The sequence below is a fragment of the Oryx dammah genome, unplaced genomic scaffold (genome assembly GCF_014754425.2).
Source record: "Oryx dammah isolate SB20612 unplaced genomic scaffold, SCBI_Odam_1.1 HiC_scaffold_26, whole genome shotgun sequence".
Lineage (NCBI taxonomy): Eukaryota > Metazoa > Chordata > Mammalia > Artiodactyla > Bovidae > Oryx > Oryx dammah.
Window position 1 is genome coordinate 15,741,375 of NW_024070210.1, and position 18,439 is coordinate 15,759,813.

The 18,439-nt window shown below is 40.6% G+C and overlaps 1 protein-coding gene across 10 annotated transcripts in view; it reads right to left on the reverse strand.

Annotated features, from left to right (window-relative positions):
- TTLL5 (tubulin tyrosine ligase like 5) overlaps positions 1 to 18,439 on the reverse strand; it is a 308,459-nt gene that overhangs the window by 33,585 nt on the left and 256,435 nt on the right. For 8 of the 10 annotated variants that reach the window (XM_040226042.1, XM_040226046.1, XM_040226045.1 and 5 more), the window contains one exon: positions 14,938 to 15,060. The exons of the other annotated variants lie outside the window; for them this stretch is intronic. In XM_040226042.1, coding sequence (XP_040081976.1) covers positions 14,939 to 15,060 — 122 coding nt within the window. In that variant the 3' untranslated portion in view covers position 14,938. The remainder of the gene's footprint in view (positions 1 to 14,937; positions 15,061 to 18,439) is intronic. 10 annotated transcript variants of the gene reach the window in all.

Sequence of the window (18,439 nt, forward strand, 5' to 3'; positions counted from 1 at the left end):
ATTTAGAATGACATCAGCATGCCTCAGTGGTAAAGAATCTGCCTGCCAAGCAGGAGATGTGGGTTCAACTCCTGTGTCGGGAAAAGCCCCTGGAGAAGGAAATGGCAATCCACTCCAGTATCTTGCTTAGGAAATCCCATGAACAGAAGAGCCAGATGGGCTGCAGCCCACGGAACTGCAAAAAGTTGGATACAACTCAGTGGTTAAATAGCAGCAGTGGCAACAATCGTTTGTAAGAATTCTGTAACCCAGAATTATTTAGAGTGGAGTCCCAGATTGGTACCAGTTTTGAGAACTCTTTATTACTAGGTTACAATGAGACAAGTTTAGAAATTGAAAGTGGGCAGTTAACACCTTTATAGCAAATTGTCACAGCAATTTTACATCTGATGAATCTGTTGATAATAAATTTGAGCATATCTGTTATATGATTTCTTACTTATCCAGTAAATTTTTTTGTGTATGTATTTTATTAAAGTAACAGTCCATGTAGGACTTAAAAAAGAAAATAACTAGTTCTTAACCACCAAGGATTTGAAAAGAAATGCTATACTCAGTGGAAAGTTCCTTAATTATTGCTTTAACAATGTGAAAGATATAACATGGGAATTTTACTCATGAAAGACTAGAAATGAGCCTGAATGCCTGACTGGACTCAGAGGCACTAAAACCTGAGTTTTACTTCTAAATTTTTGCTACAGTAATGCATGTTCACTCCCCTCCTCTGCAGGAATGAAAGACATTCCCCACCTCCACTGCTACCCTCAGCCCTTTCTAGGAATGGCCCCATTACTCAAGGTTACGTTCTTGTCCCAGGCAGCCCATATCCAAGGACAGATTGGCAGAGAGTAAGTATGTAAACTCTGTCCTAGCCCCCTCACCATGACTCACAAACCTGAAAGGTCATTTCGGTTCTATAGCATCCTTGGGGGCCAGCAGAGGCCTCCTTTGTCACTGCATCACAGTGTATTTTCTCCTACTGCCCAATCCTGCTTCTTTCCATTCCCTTCCCTTCTATAGCTGCTGATCCCAAGAGGAATCCTTAATAAACTTCCTGCACACTAATGTACATCTTAGAGTTTGCTTTCTAAGGAATCTAACTTTTTAAATATTATTTAACAGTAATATGACTTCAGGGATCATAATGAAGCCACGTGCCTTGAATGGTGACACCACAGTAAGAACTACCATTTCTCAAGAGCCTATCACATACCAAACACTATGAGGTGCACTGCATACAGAATCTATAGTTTTCTGTAATGTGGAGTAAAATACTCATAACATAAAATGAGATTGGATCAATAATCAAAAACCTCTCAACAAACAAAAGTCCAGGACCAGGTAGCTTCACTGAGTCTATGAAACAAGAATACCAATCCTTCAAAATTCTTCCAAAAAACAGAAGAGGAACACTTCCAAACTCATTTTACAAGAGTAGCAATACTTCAATACCAAAACCACATAAGGATGTTACAGAAAACAAAAATCATAGGCCTGACGAACAGATGAAAAAACGCCCCTCAACAAAATATTAGCAAACAGAATCCAATAATATATAAAAAGGATCATACACCATGATCAAGTGGAATTTACTTCAGGCATGCAAGGATGGTTTAACACTCACAAATCAGTGTCTATATCACACTTAAAAAACGAAGGATAAAAATGATATAACCATTGCAACTGATGCAGAAAAAGCATTTAGCAAAACTAGCATTCATCCAACTTAAAAACTCTCAATAAAGTGACTACAGAGGGAATACACCTCAATATAATAAAGGCTATAGGCAGGAGACTCCAGTTTGATTCCTGGGTTAGGAAGATCTGCTGGAGAAGGGATAGGCTACCCACTCCAGTATTCTTGGGCTTCCCTATAGCTCAGATGATAAAGAATTTGCCTGCAATGTAGGAAACCTGGGTTTGATCCCTGGGTCAGGAAGATACTTTGGAGAAGGGAATGGCAACCCACTCCAGTATTCTTGCCAGAAGAAACCCCATGGACAGAGGAGCCTGGTGGGCCACAGTCCATGGGATCGCAAAGAGTCGGACATGACTGAGCAACTAACACTACTATGCCAAGCCCATGTTAATATCATACTCAATAGTGAAAAGCAAAAAAATAAAGACAGCTCTTCCTCTAAAATCAGGAACAAGACAAGGATGTTCACTTTTATGTGATACAATACCATCCCTAGCCAGAGCAGTTAGATAAGAAAAAAATAAAAGCTATCCAAATAAAAAAGCAAGAATGAAACCATCACAGTTTGCAGATGACATATTGTATATAGAGAACCCCAAAGATTTCACCAAAAACTATTAAAACAAATGAATTCCATAAAATTTAAGGATACAAAATCAATATACAAAAATCAGCTGAATTACTATATACTAACAATGAACCAACAGAAAGAGAAATTAAGAAAACAATCCAATTTACAACTGCATCAAAAAGAATAAACTACCTAGGAATAAACTTAACCAAGAAGATGAAAGACCTGTACAATGAAAGCTATAACATGTTGACAAAAGAAACTGAAGAAGACATAAATGAATGGAGAGATATTCTGTGCATGGATTGGAAGACTTAATACTGTTAAAATGCTCATATTACCCAAAGCAATCTACAGACTCATTACAATCTCTATGATAATTTGAATGGCATTTTTTTTTCACAGAAATAAACAATTCTAAAATCTGTATGGAGCCACAGAAGACCCTGAATAGCTAAAGCAATCTTGAAAAAGGGCAAAGCTGGAGGCATCATGTTTCCTGATTTGAAACTATACTACACAGCTTCAGTAATCAAAACAGTGTGGTTCTGGCATAAAAACAGACACATAGATCGATGAAACAGAATAGAAAGCCCAGGAATGAATTCATGCAGATACGACCAATTAATTTAGGACAAAGGAGCCAAGAATATACAATTGGGAAAGGATAATCTCTTCAATAAACAGTGTTATGAAAACTAGACAGCCACATGCAAAAAAGACACTGGATCACTGTCTTATACCATACTCAAGAATTAATTAAAAATGGACTGCAGACTTGAACATAAGACTTGAAACTGTAAAACTCCTAGAAGAAAACATAGCAAGTAAGGTCCTTGGCATCAATCTTGTTGTTGTTTAGTTGCTAAGTTGTGTCCAATTCTTTGCGACCCAATGGACTGCAGCATGCCAGGCTTCCCTGTCCTTCACTATCTCCCAGAGTTAGCTCAAACTCATGTCCATTGAGTCAGTGATACCATCCAACCATCTTATTCTCCTCTGTCTCTCCCTTCTCTTCCTGCCGTCTATATTTCCACAGTGTCACAGTCTTTTCCAGTGAGTCAGCTCTTCACATCAGATGGCCAAAGTATTGAAGTTTCATCTTCAACATCAGTCCTTTCAATGACTATTCAGGGTTGATTTCCTTAAGGACTGAGTGGTTTGATCTCCTTGCCGTCAAAGGGACTCTCAGGAGTCTACTGCAGCACCACAGTTCAAAAGCATCAATTCTTCGGCGCTCAGCCTCCTTTATGGTCCAGCTCTCACATCCATACAGGACTGCTGGAAAAACCACAGCTTTGATTATACGGACCTCTGTCAGCAAAGTGATGTCTCTGCTTTTTAATACACTATCTATATTTGTCATAGCTTTCCTTCCAAGGAGCAAGCACCTTTTAGTTTCATGGCTGCAGTCATCGTCCACAGTGATTTTGGAGCCCAAGAAAATAAAATCTGTCACTGTTTCCACTTTCCCCCATCTACTTGCCATGAAGTGACATCAATCTTGGAGATGATTTTTTGGATTTGACACCAAAGGCAACAAAAGCAAAAATAAACAAGTAAGACTATATTAAACTAAAAAACTTCTGCACAGCAAAAGAAATGATCAACAAAATGAAGGCAACTTATGGAGTGGGAGAAAATATTTGTAAGTCATATATCTGATAAGCAGTTAATATCCAAAACTTTCATATATATATATATAATATATATATATAAAACCCTATATCACTCAATAGCAGTAAAATGAAACAATCCAATTAAAAATGGGCAGAGAATCTGAATAGACACTTTAAAAAATTTTTATTTATATTTTGGAGGCTAATTACTTGACAATATTATATCGGTTTTGCCATACATTGACTTGAATCCACCATGAGTGTACATGTGTTCCCCATCCTGAACTCCCTCCCACCTCCCTCCCCATCCCCTCCCTCTGGGTCATCCCAGTGCACCAGCCCCGAGTAACCTGTATCATGCATCAAACCTGGACTGGTGATTTGTTTCACATATGATAATATATATGTTTCAATGCCATCCTCCCAAACCATCCCACCCTTGCCCTCTCCCAGAGTCCAAAAGACTGTTCTATACATCTGTGTCTCTTTTGCTATCTCCCATACAGGATTATCGTTACCATCTTTCTAAATTCCATATATATGCATTAGTATACTGTATTGGTGTTTTTCTTTCTGGCTTACTTCACTCTGCATAATAGGCTCGTTTCATCCGCCTCATTGGAACAGATTTTCAAATGTATTCTTTTTAATGTCTGAGTAATACTCCATTGTGTGTATGTACCACAGCTTTCTTATCCATTCATCTGCTGATGGACATCTAGGTTGCTTCCATGTCCTGGCTATTATAAACAGTGCTGTGATGAACATTGGGGTACACACGTCTCTTTCAATTCCCACTTCCTTGGTGTGTATGCCCAGCAGTGGGATTGCTGGGTCATATGGCAGTTCTATTTCCAGTTTTTTAAGGAATCTCCATACTGTTCTCCATAGTGGCTGTAGTAGTTTACATTTCCACCAACAGTGTGAGAGGGTTCCCTTTTCGGCACACCCTCTGCAGCATTTATTGCTTGTAGAATTTTGGATCCCACCCATTCTGACTGGCGTGAGATGGTACCTCATTGTGGTTTTGATTTGCATTTCTCTAATAATGAGTGATGTTGAGCATCTTTTCATGTGTTTGTTAGCCATCTGCATGTCTTCTTTGGAGAAATATCTGTTTAGTTCTTTGGCCCAGTTTTTTATTGGGTCGTTTATTTTTCTGGAATTGAGCTACAGGAGTTGCTTGTATATTTTTGAGATTAATTCTCTGTCAGTTGCTTCATTTGCTATTATTTTCTCCCATTCGGAAGGCTGTCTTTTCACCTTGCTTATAGTTTCCTTTGTTGTGCAAAAGCTTTTAATTTTAATTAGGTCCCATTTGTTTACTTTTGCTTTTATTTCCAATATTCTGGGAGGTGGGTCATAGAGGATCCTGCTGTGATTTATGTCAGAGAGTGTTCTGCCTATGTCTTCCTCTAGGAGTTTTATAGTTTCTGGTCTTATGTTTAAATCTTTAATCCATTTTAAGTTTATTTTTGTGTATGGTGTTAGAAAGTGTTCTAGTTTCATTTTTTTTACAAGTCATTGACCAGTTTTCCCAGCACCACTTATTAAAGAGATTGTCTTTTCTCCATTGTATATTCTTGCCTCCTTTGTCAAAGATAAGGTGACCACAGGTGTGTGGATTTATCTCTGGGCTTTCTATTTTGTTCCACTGATCTATATTTCTGGCTTTGTGCCAGTACCATACTGTCTTGATGACTGTGGCTCTATAGTACAGCCTGAAGTCAGGCAGGTTGATTCCTCCAGTTCCACTCTTCTTTCTCAAGATTGCTTTGGCTATTTGAGGTTTTTTGTATTTGCATACACATTGTGAAATTATTTGTTCTAGTTCTCTGAAAAATACCATTGGTAGCTTGATAGGGATTGCATTGAATCTATAGATTGCTTTGGGTAGTATACTCATTTTCACTATATTGATTCTTCCAATCCATGAACACGGTATATTTCTCCATCTATTTGTTTCCTCTTTGCTTTCTTTCACCAGCGTTTTATAGTTTTCTATATATAGGTCTTTTGTTTCTTTAGGTAGATATATTCCTAAGTATTTTATTCTTTTCGTTGCAATGGTGAATGGAACTGTTTCCTTAATTTCTCTTTCTGTTTTCTCATTGTTAGTGTATAGGAATGCAAGGGATTTCTGTGTGTTGATTTTATATCCTGCAACTTTACTATATTCATTAATTAGATCTAGTAATTTTCTGGTGGAGTCTTTAGGGTTTTCTGAATAGACACTTTTTCCAAAAGATACATACAAATGGACAATAGCTATCTGAGAAGATGCGGAACATCACTAATCACCAGAAAAAAGCTGGCAACCATCATTCTACTTTCTGTCTCTGTGAATTTGATGACTCTAGGTCCCACCACACATAAGTGGAATGACACAGTATTTGTCATTTTCTGACTGGCTTAACTAATTCAGCATAATGTCCTCAAGGTTCATTCATGTTGCAGTGCAGAAATTCTTTCCTTCTTAAGGATAATAATATTATCCTTAAATAATAACATTTCATTGTATATGTATAACCACATTTGTTTATCTATGATCCATCGATGGACACCTGGGTTGTTTCTACCCTGTAGCTATTGAGAATAATGTTGCTATGAATATGGGCATACAAACATATGTTCAAGACTCTGCCTTCAGTTCTCTTGGGTATATACACAGAAGTAAAACTGCTGAATTATACAGTCATTCTGTTTTTAATTTTTTAAGGAAGCACCATATGAGGCTGCACCATTTTACATTCTCACCAATGGTACACACAAGATTTCCATTTCTCCAATTTCCTTGCCAAAACTAGTTATTTTCTATATATATATATTTTTGTAAATAGTTGCCATCCTAATGAGTATAAAGTAATATCTCATTATGATTGTGCTTTGTATTTCCTTTATGATTAGTGATATTGAGCATATTTTCATGTGCTTATTGGCCCTTTGCATATCTCCCTTGGAGAAATGCCTATTTCCAGTCCTTTGCTCCTTTATAAGTCATGTTGATTAGTTTTTGTTGTTGAGGCAATCTGTAATCTTTCCATCAATCCTGCAAGATTGATTTTTTTTTTTTTTGGTCACATGGGCATGTGGGTCCTTAGTGCCCCAACCAGGGATCAAACCTGTCCCCCTCTGCAGCGGAAGAATGGAGTCCTCACCAGTGGACCACCAGGGAATTCCTAAGGTTGATGCTTTTTTGCTTAAAGTACAGATGAAAAAACTGATTCAAAGAGGTTATGTGATTTAGCCCATGGCTGCCAAGTGGGAAGTGGTAGAGCCCAGAAAGGTCACTCTAGCTCAGAGTTATGCTCTTTCCAGTTTACACTGGAATTCTTACAAAAGCTAGGTATTGTTGTTGATGATGCCAGTGATATTGGCATATGGCGCTGAACTTGAAGGAAGAGGAAGTAGGAAAGGTAAGAGGTAATAAGGGCTGAGAGAACTTTAAGTTTTGGTTTTGAGAATACTATTAAAATTTTAAAATACAATCAAATTTTAAAATATAATCAATACTAAGCAGAGCTCTAATATTACAGTGTCCAGTATCAGGTATTATACAATTTAAGAGGCGCCTAAAGAACTCATGGAGAACTTCCCTGGTGGTCCAGTGGTTAAGAATTCGCCTACCAATGCAAGAGACATGGGTTCGATCCCTGGTCTGAAGACCCCACATGATGTGGGGCAAATGAGCTCACACACCACAGCTACTGAGTCCACATGCTCGAGAGCATGTGCTTTGCAACAAGAGAAAGCTACTGCAATGAGAAGCCTGCACACTGCAACTAGAGAGTACCCAGCTCATGCATCAAAGAAGACCCAGGGCAGCCAAGTTAAAAAAAAAAAAAAAAAAAAGAATTCATGGAGAGTTCAGAAGAGAATAAAAAAGACACTTCAGTGTTGAGACCTGATCTATGTGATAACGTTAAAGAGCTCCAATTAGTTAGTACAGAAGGAAAAAAAGCTGAAGGATAACAGTTTTCAAAAACTATACCTCATTTTAATTGTTATAAAGAGATCCTTGATGTGTCTAAAAACAGAACATCTTTATCCTGAATTCTGCACTGTAACTGAATATAGCAAGGTTATGAATGTGTTTGAGGTTGTTATCTGAAAAGTAATGATCAGTCATTATTTTGTAGGAAGTAGTGCAAGAAATAGGTTAGAAACACTAGGTAATTTATAAGGTAGGTGATTTTAGTTTTGAAGACAATTTAATAGTAAAATGCTTTATTTATAAAATTTTCATTGTAATCTTCTAAGATTAAGCATTTTACTTTAAAGTGAGGAGAATAAAGGGCATAAACTATTTTCCAGAATAATTTTATGTGTGTTAAGTATTTTTTTTTCTTAAGGGCTGATACTACAAGGTAATGCATTTTGGATATTGCTAGAAACTTAAGAAATTTACAGAACATAATCCCGCGCTCAATGATTTCTGGTCCTACTGAAAGAGGCAATTTGCTCCAGAAGTAAGTAGTGATAAAAGATGACAAAATACTTGAAGCATTGAACTTTGTGGTATAAAATATAAGTGCTCCAGGGATTTTAAACAAATGGCAAGACAAAGGTAATTACATGAGTAAGGATTATTGGAGGGGAAAAAACTTAACTGGATCCTTAAAGGATAAGAGACATCTGTATAGGTGAATAGGTACTCCAGATGTTGGCAAAAGAATACACACAGACAGAAACATGAAATTCCACTCGTTCATCTATTCAACCTGAATTTTTTAAGCCCCTACTACTGGCTGGGCATTGTGCTAAGCCTTGGGGTTTCAGCGTCAAATCACAGCTGATCCTTGCCTTCCAGGGAATCATAGTCCAGTGGCGGAAAGAGTCAAGTGATCCCTGAGGATATTAGAATGTTGCAAGTGTGACATTCTAGTAGAGGCAATCACAGGGTTCCACTCAAGCAGAGTCAGAAAGCATCTAAGTCAGATTGGGCATGCGAAAGGGGAGGAAACTACGTACAAATAAAGGCACAGAGAAGAAATATGCCATATGATGGGGTGAGAATATCACTTAGCCTCCACAGTGCTCACAAAATGTTACCTGCGCCACCTGTTTCCCAAAGCATATAGAGGCATCTTCAACCAGTAATGTAGAAGACCAGGTGTCTGGACTTTAGCCTAAGAGCACAACTAGCTCTTACTAAGCCATCAATATTGCAATGAGTTGTATTTTTGGATTGTCTGTGGCATATGCTATCCATCCAGTCCTCTAAATAACCAGTCCTTTACACTTGGATTATGTTGGACCACAAAGAAACTTAGATTATATTAGTTTTGTCCTTCACAAAACTGTCTTTGTTGACATGCACTGAAATATTTTGCCTTCACTGTTGGTCACGCCAAGAAACGTGACCTACTTCTGTTATGTTAGGATGTTGAGGGCACTATTATTCATTCAGGGTCGTTCGGTGTCCTCTGCGTAAAGTAGGAAAATACAGGTTTTAGAGTAGGAGCTAGGAAGAAGCTTAATTTTCCCCCAGGGTATTTCTTCCTTTTTGATAATGAGAATTATATACTTTTATTCATCACACTTTCCATTTTGTCCTGGTTGTTAGGAGATTCAGAACCAGATTCAACCTCAGTTATAGTAATTTTACTTGGTCTGATATTTGAAAAATTTGAAATACATACTTCTTGGCCTTGATTTTCTCTTTATATTATTTTATTACACATGGTTTTATATTTTTTAAGACTCTGCTAGAGATGAGATGTCTATGCTATATCTGCCTAGCTACAATCTCAGCTGATGAAAATTGCCAGCCGTGCATAGACTGGAAACTTTTTAATCACATAATCAGGCTAACACTAGAAGCAGCCTGACATCTGAAAGGCAGCAGCTACCTAACTTTAGTTCTGCACACCAGTGACACTTTGCTAGATGAGCGAATGGAAAATATTTTGATTCTGTCTTTTAAAGCTGAACACAGCAAGTGGGGAGAGAAAGAATCACACAGAGAGGTCGAGCCACGAGTAACGGTCATGGGCTGTTCACACGAGAACGATGAAAGCTAGTTGCTGAGGAGACAACAGACGACCTGGTCATAGGGATGGCCTAACAGACTCGTCATTTAGCCACCATAGCTGCTAACTGTCCCAGATAAGGCTGCAGGTTTTCATGAGGTCTGACTTTTGAGACTGTCTCTCCCCTGAGCTTATGTACAATAACTTTCTGCTGCTGCTAAGTCACTTCAGTCGTGTCCAACTCTCTGCAACCCCATACACGGCAGCCCACCAGGCTCGCCCGTCCCTGGGATTCTCCAGGCAAGAACCCTGGAGTGGGTTGCCATTTCCTTCTCCAATGCATGAAAGTGAAAAGTGAAAGTGAAGTCGCTCAGTCATGTCCGACTCTTCTCGACCCCATGGGCTGCAGCCTACCAGGCTCTTCTGTCCATGGGATTTTCCAGGCAAGAGTACTGGAGTGGCGTGCCATTGCCTTCTCCGAATAACCTTCTGTAACAGAGGTAAACTGAGGGCCTTTCTCATCTCGATAATCAAAGGGTTATTGTAGACAACCCAAATCCTCGGCATGAAAAGAGGAGGGTAAGGATAGGTACCATGAATAATGGCGATTTACAGTGGAGAACAGTAGAAAGGATGAGTAAATAGAAAATACAAGGCCTGAGAGAAGTCACATTTCTAGAAATTGCAAATTTTAACGTCTGAAGATTAACTATGAATGATTCATTATTTACTAAGATTTGCAGCTCAGCCATAAAAAATTAAAAAATAACTCATCAAATGTCTTGTCACATATCTTAATTTTCCCTGGGAAGCAAACTAGAAGTGAATAGCAGGGAGGAAAGTCATTTTTTAATCCCACTGATACAAAAAAATAAAAAGAGTGATTCTTCTACCCAACAACAAAAGCCAACCAACAAACAAGCAACACTAAAATAGCAGCCTCTAACCAGCTGACTTTCTTCTTCACACCCTGACAACCAGGTTGGATTTCTCAGGTATATCCCCATTTTATACTGGCGATACGTGCTATGTTTTATTGATGAAGCTGAAGGGACATTCCACACATTCAAGCTGCTCCTCTTTGGTATCGCATAACCAGTTAACCTGGGTATAGGTTTCAAGAGAAGAGGGCTCCCTGATACTTACAGAAGCCCTAAATGGACATACCTGCATGTCCAAAGATGAGATCCAAGAACTGTAAGAGACCATTGCTTTCCTAGTGATGATCTTCATTCTGGGAACTTAAGAGAGTCTGAGTCTTTTGCCTTGTAATCCTAACTTGAAAGAATACAGAACAAATATAAATGTGAATCATGCCCACAGGGCAATATACTTCAAGTCACCATTCTCCACACCTTGCATTACCTACCTACACACTCTTTGGGACCCAGTTCCAATTCTACAGGTCGGGCAAGCAGAGCTGTAAATATTTCCACGGGCAAAACTTGCTTTTTCCAAAGACAGGCATGGCTTAGCATGCCGTTTTCTTTCTTTAGAACGTTTAGGAGCAATTATGTCCTAAGGATAAAAGGATGGCAGAGCAAAAGTATGTGCCTATAACAAGCATCTCATTGAAGCCAGAAGCACGATGTGTGGGTTCACTGGATGAATAACCACGGAGTATAGATTGATAACTTGTAGCGATAAAGTATAAAGGCTCCCAGGGTAAGGTAACTTTATGCTGGTTGCCTGCCCAATTCAGGACTGCAAGAATAAACAGGATCTTTTTCCACCCCACGAGAATGGATACCACACAGGACAGCACAGACCTGCTACAAGATGCAATGGTAGGGAGAGCTCTGACAATCCAGGGTGCCAGGCAACTTTTTTCCAGAAGGTGATTGTTCTTCCTTAATACAAATGTAAGTTGAGAAAGGAGCCACCGCACTTCTCTCCTCTCTTTATAACAAGGTAGTAATTGTTAACAATTGAAGAATCATCACTCCTCTCTTGGGACTTTGCCAGCTCAGCAAGAGACAATATCCATTTTCAGATGTTATCTCAGTAGTCCCTTTCTTAATCCCTTTCAGAAACAGAGTTCCCGGATTCTCTTTAAGGCAAATGAACCCCCTTTGGGTGGGTTCTTAGAAGCACCCCACCCCCCACCATTTCCCCTCAAACTGAAAGACGGGCTGTTTCCTACCCCCCATTTCCACCCAGGTTGTTCAGCTATGCCTGACTTTTGTTGCTGAATGTAGAAAGAGTTACTACATGAAATGAAAGAGGCCTCAGGACAGGAAAGCATGAAATTTCAATGGCTGGCAGCCAGGCGATTTTGCCCTGTAGAGGGATCCACATCCTTCTTGTGTGGCTGCAGCCAGATTGAGACTAGCAAATCACCTACTGTTCAAACATCACTTGTGCAACACAGCCTATAATGAAGTACTAAGACCAGTTGCGAAGAACTGGGTGATACAAACCTAATTGATTCAGATTTTTTCCTGGTTCCTTGTACAACAAATCAAAGCTATTCTTCCTACTGATGTCTTCTAAGAAAGTACAGGGTGGGTATGGTATGCTGAAGTCAGCACGGCTAAGGAGGGGGTATGAACAAGGCCTGGCAGGATGAAGTTGATTTTGGTCGTAGGTCCTAGACAGGGGGTCATGCCCACCATCCAGGGGCAAACGTCAGTGTATTTGGAAGACAGAGGTGAGGGCAAAATCTAGGCCAGAGCTTTATTTGGAGTTTCCTTGGGAAAGGTGAGGCGGGGCAGGGTAAACAGCGTAAGACTGGCTAGTTTAAATAATTCTGGTGGGCTTTGGGCTATAGGGGTGGTATCTATTTGCTTGGCCCCTAGTCCCAGAGTGACTTAGGGCAAGGGAAATTTTGACTTGTCATGGAAGAATTAGATAAAGAGATAGTCAGGGATATAAACTTGGGATTGACTGGTTTGTATATGAAGGACACATATGTGGGCAAGTTGTCATTATCTTTAGGAATTAGCTTGCCTGGCAGGGGCAGTCTGTAAGTCCCCAAATGCCAAAGCATCAAGAAAATAGAGTTGACATAATAGACTCTGAGATGAATGGATGCCAAATTGACAATAAAGAATCTAAGAAGACACAGAACAGTGCGTGATTTTAAATATGCCACTTGCCTGGGGCAGCATATTGAGGATCTTAAACAGTCTTGAGTCCCCAATATCCTTCAGCACATCTTTCTCATTTTTTGATAAGAACAACTGGTATTTTTTCAGTCTTATAAAACATGCTATGCAAACACATATCAAAATCCTTGAATTTAACTTGACTGCATCTCTAAACCCATATTTGGAGAGCTGGTGATGACCTTCCTTCATGACTGTGGCTAAAGGGACCGCTGCCCAAGCAGTGATTCTGTCTACACTGCATTTAAATGGGAATAAAGCACGTGTCTGGGTGATGGGCTGTGGACTCCTGGGGTTCTGCCTCCTCACTTTGTAAACCACCTAACTCCCCTGGCTCAAGGAGAGGCAGCCCACTGCCATCTGCTGGGCTGGCGGGCCTGCCCCCAGGGCCTCCCCACAGTTATACTGCACCCACTGTCTTCTGGGCCCATACACACTTGGCGTGTGGTCTCACCCCCTTGGCACAGCGCCCCCCTCCCCATCCCTAGCTTATGTACAGCTCAGGCTCAGCGGGATCTGTGTTTGCAATGGAGATTTAAGTGTTGAGAGACGAGCTCTTTCCCGGGGCTTCTCTGTTGATGAGCCTATGTCGCCAGTGTATGTTCTGGGTGGATTGTAAGGGCTACTAATGAAATAGGCTCAAGGAAAGTGATATTACAACTGAGGCAAGTCCAAGTCTCAGAGTCCTGGACATGGAGGGACATTAGTACTTCTTGGCAGGCCGCTGGTTTGGTTTGGAGCTTGATGTCATATTCATTCTCCTGGCTGCCAGTCTCCTGAAGGAAACACTGGTCTTCTTGCTCTAGGTTTCTATATTTTATGAGTTGCTCCTCACTGGATGGGCTGCTTAGTATCAGGACTGAAGGACCACTGGGTAAGTGTTACCAATGGCACTCTGGCTGTTTTCAGTTTCTCTGGCACATTTTGGTAGATGACCAAGCCGTGGATTTTGGTGTTCCCTCCTCTCTTCTCATTCCTTTTTGGAAAGAGTTTAGATGGGCTGGGTAAAGATATTTGAAGCTTTTGGATCCAATGTAAATGAATCCTGTGGTGGATAAATAATTTTCCTCCCTCCTTTGCCTCTCCTGGGGTAGTTTGATGAATAATGCTTCTCAAGTAAGTTTATAAATATTCCACTAGAGGTAAGAGGGGTATTAAGCTCATAGCAGGTGTGCCATTAATGCTTTAGTGTGTAGGGTAGAGCAAAGAGGAAAGGAATCATCAAAATTTTGTGGTTTCATAGAATTTTCTGGAAGTGAGAGTGGGGAACAAAATACTGGCGGGGGTAGCACTGGTGAAGTGTGGGTATAACCTCACGAGATCAAGTCAGGGCACTCTTTCAGTGAAGGAGCTTTTCTTGGACAAGTGGTAGGATGGAGTGATAGTTTTGTTTTTCTTCCAGTTATAGTATATGTTTATCTTAACTCAGAAAGAAGCATAATTAATCAATCTTTCCAAAAAATTAAAAAAAAATTTTTCCTTTGCCTATCTCCTGTTATTATCTCAAAGTCCAATTCACAAATTACTCAACTGTAGCCTAAAAGTTTTCTTTAATAATAAATATTCATCTTCTTTAGATGCTACTGCAATTTGATCTTCAAATATCATGCTTTTCAACACATCCTGTTACATTTTATTTGTGAATAACTCAATTACGGTTTTAGTTTCTTTCTTTGATTGGCCTCAATGCCCCCATACTTTTAATCAAAAGCCTCCAGAAGAGTTAAGGAGATTTCTTACTGCCACAGCGCCACCTACTGGTAGGTCAACACAGAAGCAAGATAGCGGTAGCTTAACTTGGACCCACAATTTTGGAGAGTCCTTCTGAGCTTCGGTTTTTATAAAATGCCAATTTCCTTGTCATTTTGAGAAACTATCACTTCTCTTGATAGCTATTAATACTCTTGCTGTGGCATAAAGTCAGCAAGTTATAATAAAAAAAAAATAAGCTCTTATTTCTTACTGTTACCTTAAATTGGCCCTGACTTCACCGACTTTGGTTTTCTGTGTCCTATAACTGTAGCAAGGGCTCCAGATTGTGTGGGCAAGGGTTTGGATCTGGCGAAAATAACCTGGGGAGCTTCCAAAGATCCTGAAAAATGTAAGAGAAACCCCCACTTAACACTTTATTTAATCTTGGCTGAAAGGACAAGAGGTCAAATCTAAAACTAGGCTTTAGGGGACCATCGTTCACCCCGATGCTGGCGCCCCATTTCCTGCCGAACATCGAATCTATCCTCTCTCTCTTGGTTTCTAACCATGTTAAGAGTGGGTAATAAACGCAAATTCTTGTCCCTCTGGCTCTGGGGAGAGAACAACGTTTTGGGAGCAGTGAAATGTATAAGACACTATGGCAAGAATCTCAAGGGTTTGTTTATTTTTATTAATTTATTATACTCCAAAGCCACCCTGGATCTCCAACAACTGTACAATGCATGTGAAAAGAATAAGAATCTGAGAGTGAAAAATAGGTCATCCTGCCGAGAGCGGCCAGGCAAATAATTTCATTTGAAAGTCAAAGTGATTTCTAGATCCTTAGGGTTTGACTTCCACTGGCTTTACTGTATATTGAAATAAGTTCCTTTCTCTTATTGTCCCAGAGACAACAAAGCAGGCAGGCAGAGGCACACTGAGGTGCTGCTGCCTGTCCCCATGCAAAAATCATAAAGCAACACAGAATTTTACCAGGGCCCCACATGACCAATGCTTAGCAGAGGACACCGCTTCACTACTTGTAAATGAAATCCAGCACTGGTGTTCGAAAGGCCAGGTAAGGTTCCTTTCTCTGACTATAGTTCCACAAGAGCTTAAAAAAAAAAAAAGCCTGGGGGAGTGTATATGGAGGCTGGGCTCCAGGACAGGAAAAGCATGGGGGGGAGCGAAGGGACAGGGATGAAGGCAGCTGGTATGGCTTCAGGCCCTACAACAATGGTAGTTTGCACCATCAGATCAGCATGAGAGAAATGCCAGTTATCTAATCTGTTGCGCTCTGCTATTTTCGTTCACCGTCACCACTTCGGAACTCAAGAAGAACACCATGCTTATAAAGGAGGAGGGCCAGTGGCTTTGGCTTTGAGCCAAAGGCCCTCATTCCAGCTTCCTTCTCAAATTTCCAAATCTGCTGACTCTACACCTTCCCTTCCAGAGCACACACAGAATATAGCTGGAGGTAGGGAAGTCAAGGAAAAGTAACATTCACGGAGCATTCCAGGTACTCTGCTAAGAGCTTTCACGTTCACTACCTCATTTAATGTTCAGAACAAAAAGAATGTCACTAGGCCACCGTCAATGGGAAAGGACTTTTGAGTGGTTTTTCAACAGCACCCTGGGATGAACTGCTATCTTGTTCAGATGGCCTGACGAACAGGGTCACACAGCTTAAAGGCCTGGTTGGCTAGACTTGGGGAAGGGGCAAGAGGTCAGGAAGCAGACTTTTGCTACATTCATGGACTCAATCACTGAGTTAACTGGACCAGACAGGAGCTAAAACACCTTTTACAGGCAGTTTAATGAGCCCTGTACAGGAAAACTTCCCAACTCTCGGAGAGACGTGCAAACCTTCTGACTTATTATGGGGGTTGTTCTCCCTTCTTGTGGGTTTAAAGAAAAATGCTTTTAATAGCAGCCTAACCTCCTCCTTTTTATAGGATGTGCTTCTGAACCCCCAGAATAATGCCTTTAAATCTACGTGTAACACAGAAAAACAGATAATTTGTGGGCGAAACACTGAAGTGCCAGGTAGTTATTTAGTTATTATTATATTGCTCAGGTAAAGCATTTATTGGGAAGTCTGGAAAATGCCTGAACCTTAGTTACCGCACATTCATCAGCATTTCTCTAAGGATCAAGAACCCCAAGGGAGTCATGGAAGAGAACAAATTCAAAGGACTTTAGAGGCCCAGAGTCATTTGGAGACAAAAGCAGTCCGCAGAAGGCCATGTAAACAAGGTGGGAAGACAACGCACTCATCTTTAGTTAGAAGCACGGAGAGACGTATTCATAGATAACTAAAGCTTAGGAGAACCAGGAGTACAACTTCCCCTTGGTCCTATGGTTTTACAGCAATACCAGATTCAGTACAACTGTTACAGAGACTTCTAAGAACCGTCAACAGTCAGTCAACACTACTTCGTGATCAAGATGCTGGAAGCGTGACCTGACTGGTCACTCAAATTTCCAACTTCCTCAGCCAGAGTGCATGCAAAGAGTTCAGTTTCATACTTAATGTATCAAAGACATGCAGACGAAATAGGTAGGTTTCCTGGATCTCCTAAGCTTTGTAAACCTCTCCAGCCTCAGCAAATCTGAAGAGCTGCCGAGGCTCTAAGAGCTCTATCTCATGGAAATCATTCCAGGTAGGCCATGGTTCTCTTAACCTCCCACTTCTCAGGCCATAAGAGTTCCAGGTGGAAATTTAACCTCCTTAAAAATAACTACCATGTTCTAGGAGTTCTTTTTAGGGGGAAAGTGGGGGGAGTTATATACCCATCAACTATTTCTTGAATTTAGGTTTGAAGAATTTAAGTGGAAAACAAAATCTATACTCTTTTCATATTATTATCTGACTTGGGTGCAGTTATAGAGCCTTTCTCTCTATATAGTAAGCCTATGAGGTGTATGTATTAATAATTATCCCCATGATATAGGCAAATGAACCAGATTCCTTAACAATCTTGTCATCATTTTAAGGTGTATTGTATCACACACATACACCCTTGCACCCTGCCCTTAAGCCCCCTGCTCAGAGGCCCTAGTTCCCAGCCACACTGATACAAGGGGGCTCCCAGAACACAGTACCATTTCACCACCAGCCCCCTTCCCTCACTGGCCTTTGCCCACACTGGTCTCTCTTCCTGGACCTCCTTCCACCCCAGGCCACCCCTCTCCCGGCTGACCTGTCAGAGTCAGACCCCAGTTTAGACACATCTTCCTCTAGGAAGCCCTCTTTTATCCCTAAAGAGCCTGGGCCAAGTTGCTTGGGTTCAAATACTGCTCCACCACTGACCAACTGTGGGAATTTGGATTATGGTTCATAATCTGTCGTCTGTGCCTTTATTTCTTCAGCTGTAAAACAGGGAATACAGCTCCCATATTACACGTGTGCTTTGTGAACAGATGAGTTATGACATGTGAAGCATTCAGAAGTGTGCCTGACACACAGCAACACTGTCTACTATTATTCTCTGTATCCCCAGTGCCTGGCATTCCCTCCTGCATCCATATCCCGTCAACCTCCCTCTCCCTGAGCCTCTAAGTTTCTTGACCGCAGGGAAGGCCTAGTTCACTCTTCGTATGTCTCAGTTGCCCAGCATGCTACTTTCCCCATAGGAGGTGTTCAAAAATAAATACTTGTTGAATCGAATAGTGGATTTGCTTTCAGTTTTCTGACGACTTATGAGGGCAGGAAGTGCTACTCACAGGAAGCTATCCCCGGGCTTGAGGCCCTCAGCTGCTACCTGGCAAGACCGTGA